Below are 4,626 nucleotides of genomic sequence, written 5' to 3'. Positions count from 1 at the left end.
TCGGGGGGGTACGGGCTGAAATTCTGCCCCGCCGCTGGGCCGTTCAGTTTTGGAACATAAGCCCAGGGAGGGGAAGGGAGAGACGTCAAGTCCCAATTCACCAAATTCTCCTCCAGGGCACGACCTTGATGTTTCTGACCCACTGTGCAGGAGGCCTGCGCCCCCTCAGCTCTCTGCCAAGGCTTTGCCACTGTCCGGGGCCCCGGCCTGTGGTCGGCAATTTGCAGCCGTGGCTATGTCTCAGTGTGAGGTTGTGAGCTGCAGGCTCCGTGCATGCTTCACAGAGCAGCCACGCGCGTGCGCCACGGCCAGCACACACCAGCTCCCGCCTGTTCAGGAGAGCTGCTTGTACAGAGGTGCGGCTTGCACACTCCTCTTTCAGTGACCTCATGGTGGTGCCTTGAAATTCGTGTGTGGTGCTGTCGGACCAGCACGGCCCTGCATCAACGCGACCTTCAGCAAGTCTGAAGTCAGAATGCACGGGAGGGAGCGGGACCTGGGGGTAGATCATTCGTAAATGTGTGCAGCTGCCGTTCTGCGCCTGCTCTGCCCCGGGCCCTGGGAGTGGGTCTGCAGGCCCGGCACCTGTCCTGACCCTCCCAGCCTTCCTCACCTCCATTCCCACCCCGCTGGACGACACACAGACTTCTATCAGAGCACACTTACCTGCTCACACTCTAGTTCCTCCACCGGCTTTGAAATCAGGAGTCTGTCAGTTACCCCATGACCGTGACCGTGACCGTGACCGTGACCATGTGAGCAGGTCCTGCTGGCTGAGGAAGGCGTGTGCTGGTGCCTGGCAGGAGGTCGGCTGCAGCCCAGAGCTGCAGAGCCGGCTCAGCCATCCGGGTGGTGCACTGCCCAAATACAGAGGCACGTTGCATCGTCAGTTCACTGAGGAGTCAGGCCCAGAAAGGGCCTTGGTCTCTCCGCAGTCCCCTGAGAATGACCATCGTCTTCCTGACCAGACCCCAGAGTGCAGGAGAGCTTGTGGGACTCTGGGTGACCTGCAGAGGCAAGGTGGCACCGCCAGGATCTGGCCCTGAGGCACGGATGGCCAGGTCCGAGAGGGAGAGCTGCAGAAACCACTCTCCTGCCACCTGACCAGCCCTGTGCACCTGCACAATGTCTGGGTGGCTCCCTCCACCCTGGCATAGCTGAGCTTCACTGTGCCCGGTGCTCTGAGCCCAGCAGGGGAGGCCACTGAGCATGGTCCAGACAGAACTTCCTGCCTCTCCCCACTCCCACTCTGCCCTAGCAGTTCTCCAGGAACAGACACCTGCCTCTCCTCACACCTACCTCCTCTGGCTGCTCTGGCCATTCTGTGGCAGCTGGGGCTGGACCTGCTCGGAGTCTCTGGCACCTAAGCCACTTCTTGCTCCCTGGCTACCACAAACACTGGGCAGTAAGCTCAGGTGACATCCTCACAGAGGCGTGGACAGTGACGGGTTGGGCACCTGTCCCATGGGGAATCAGGACTGCTCTGCTTAGCAAAGGGGGATCTAGGACCCCCCCCCCAGTCCTTAATTGGCGGAGAGGATACCTCCACTTCCTACCTTCCCTGGGGTCAGAACCAGGTACAGTGGGTAGCAGGAAGGGGGACAGGCATCAATCAGGCATCTGTACCCTGCCAGAACCTTGTCTCAGCTCTTCGCAGGGCTGCCAGGTAGATGATAGAGCAAGGATCCTTGGCTCCAAGAGGGTAGAAGCTGGCTTTGGCACTGGAGCCATCGACTCCATTCTCGTTCACGGCTTCCCTCCCAGCATAATGGGAAGGTGCCTCAGGAAATGGAGAGTTCACTGTCACTGGTCCTTATAGGCAGAAGCAGAGCCAGGGTGACCACCTGGTCGAGAGAGTTTGTTATGCAAGAAACTTGAGCATCCTGCTGAGGGTCGAACTAGCAGGTCTAAGGCCCCTTCTAGCTCTGATGGGAAACCATTTCCCAGATGTCCGTGTTGCTACAATCCTTGCTAATCTCAGCACACCTCTGCTCTCTCCACAGGTGTCGTACGCCAAGTGCGGCCCATTGTGGGTCCGTTTCACGCCGTCCTGAAGCTGGAGATGAACTACGTGGTCGAGGGTGTAGTCTCTCACAGAAATGTCGTCAATGTTCACATCTTCGTCTCTGAGTACTGGTTCTGAGGGCTGGACCATGGTGCAGCCAAGGGTGTGCCCCCAGGCCAAGTCATTGCCACTAGCGACTGTGCCCTGTACTTGGTTGAACCCCTCTGACGTTTCTTAATGTTCTGTATTTGTTCGTAGCATTAGGCCAACATGTATCATGCAGAGCCGTATGAGTACATTTCTCTGGTGTATTTTGGTGTTTAATGAATCCAGTTGCTCAACTGCTTGGTTGAAAACGTTGCTTATTTTTTAACGCAATGGTTAAATTTTGCTCCCTTTTTCTACCTGTGGGCTGGGCCTTGCTTAGAACCAAGGAAAGAAAGACATTTTTCAGGGACAGCCAGTCCGAAGGCCAGTTTTACACTGATTGTATGGAATTTGACATTTTGGTACTATTTTTGCGAGTCAGATTTTGTGTATTCTAAGGACATGGCTGCTGTAGAATAGCACATAAATGCATGATGCCTTCTCCCCAGAGCAGCGTGACAAAATGCCTTGGCGAGCACTTAGAAGGTAAATTGCAGTTCTGTTGAAACAAAGGAAAATCCCTCGGTAAAGACACAGCCTGTTGGGTTTGTGGGTGGCCCCAGTATATTCCCTGGGGGAATGGCTGGGTTTTTTTCCTGCACCCTGCCTCCATCTTTTCTTACAGGTGGGAAGGAAAATAAGCAGCTTTCTGATCCTCCTGATGGCAAGTGTGTGGAAGTCATTTAAGAAGGGACTCCCTGCTACCTCAGGTTTTTCAGCAGCATAGGGCCTGGGCTTCTCCCCAAAAGGCTATCTCGAAGCCCCCTCTACTCCCTGAGTTTCTGGGTGGAGCCTGGTCAGTGCAGTGGAAAAACTCCCGCCCTGTCATTTGCAGTACCATGCCCACCCTCTGAGAGGGAATTCAAGTCTGCCCCATGCCCCAAGTCTGCCCCCACCAGGCAGATCACAGGACCCTGGCTTCTGCGTGACTTCTTCCCACAGTGTCCCTCTTGGGCATTCTGATCCTCGTTAGACATCGTTTTGTGGCCTTGGGCACATTACTCAAAGTTTCAGAGCATGGGTTTTCTCTACAACGAACTGCATGTTCTATGTATGTCACAGGGGGTGAGGGTGAGGTGGGATGATTACATGATACAGCAGGCAGACTGCTGCATACAGGGCCCCAGTACACAGGACTCTAGTTGCAGACACGTGGGAGAGGACATGCTGGCTCCAGTTGGATGTCACGTGTCGTGAGAGTCTGATGTGAACGAGCCGCAAAAGTGGAGGGACATGGGGAGCCTTTAGAAAAGGGTGATCCCGGGACCAGTGGGTGGCGTAATGGTTACGTTGCTGGACTCCCATGTGGTCAGCTGTGGTTCTAGTGCCAGACCCCGTGGCTTCAAACTCACACTGGCCATGTGTGCCTGCATGCCCAAAATCCCGAGAGGAGAATGGAGGAGAAGGATGTGGCCGTCCTCCTTGGGGGTGATTTCTTGCTTTTTGTCTCTCTAGTGAGTACATGCGCCCTATAGCAAAAATGCCTTACAAAAAAAAAAAAAAAGGCAGGCGGTGATCTCAAGTATTTCGTGTGCTCTGGTTTTAGCAGCAGGACCCTCGGCTGGTCATCAGGGGCCCCAGGTGCCGGGGGCTGCCTGGGCCACTTCCTGGGCCACAGCCAGCCTCACCCAGGCCAGTTCAGATCCATATCCAGGACAGTGGACACACCGCGTCTGCTTCCCCAGCTGTCCTCTGCTCACCCAGGTGGTCTGGGGGCCAGCAGCAATTTCTTATTTCCACTCACCTTTCCCACTTCACTCATGCCTGGGAGACAGGTGGCAGGAGATGGCGCATCTTCACCCTGGAAGGGGAGTGGTACGAGTCAGCTCCTGGCACCATCCACGCTGGGGTAGAGCTTCTCACCAGGCCAGGGAGGCAGCTGCCTGTTGCCGGTACTGCTCACTGGTGCTCTCTAACCCTGCACTCGCTGAAGAAAGGCCTGCTGTGAGCCACACACACACACACACCATGCTGTCATGCTCAGACTCTCATGCCCACGCTCATGCACTGCTGCGGTTCGGGTTCCGAGATCGTGGACTGGAACGTGGTCGTGTTGGGAAGGTGCAGAGAGGAGACAGTCTGGTCATGATGTTGAAAGGTGGGGCCTTTGGGAGGCAGTTACTAACTGGGTACTCCTGGGTTAGGTGGAGACACAGGCAGGAACACGGCCACAGACGAGCTCTGCTCTCCTCGAGCCCCGCGTGGCCTCAGCACCCACCAAGAACCTTGCCGGTTATGGACTCTTGACCTCCGACCTCCAAAGCATGAGCTGAATAAATGTCTGCTCTTATAAATCACTCAGTTTCAGGTACTCAGTTGTTAGCTACACGGCAGACTAATACACACTCACGTGCATACTCACATGTACACACACATGCACACTTGCGTGTACACACACGTACACATACGCTTCCTCCTCCGCCTCCTGCAGGTCCACTTGAGGGCTGTCTTCGGGGGACGCCTGTCTCGCCCCA

General features: G+C 55.8%; 1 protein-coding gene across 1 annotated transcript in view; it reads left to right on the top strand.

The window, feature by feature from the left end:
- The window catches only part of FBLN1 (fibulin 1), a gene marked incomplete at its 5' end in the record, with an annotated part of 96,013 nt that extends 93,652 nt beyond the window's left edge, over nucleotides 1–2,361 (top strand). Inside the window, one exon of the mRNA XM_006164658.3 lies at nucleotides 2,004–2,361. Within this exon, the coding sequence (XP_006164720.1) occupies nucleotides 2,004–2,143 (140 nt within the window). The remainder of the gene's footprint in view (nucleotides 1–2,003) is intronic.
- Between the last annotated feature and the right edge of the window lie 2,265 nt (nucleotides 2,362–4,626).

The sequence above is a fragment of the Tupaia chinensis genome, unplaced genomic scaffold, assembly GCF_000334495.1.
Source record: "Tupaia chinensis unplaced genomic scaffold, TupChi_1.0 Scaffold143651_1, whole genome shotgun sequence".
Taxonomy (NCBI): Eukaryota; Metazoa; Chordata; class Mammalia; order Scandentia; family Tupaiidae; genus Tupaia; species Tupaia belangeri.
Note: the sequence above shows the minus strand (reverse complement) of the source record. Positions and strands in the feature narration are given on the sequence as shown.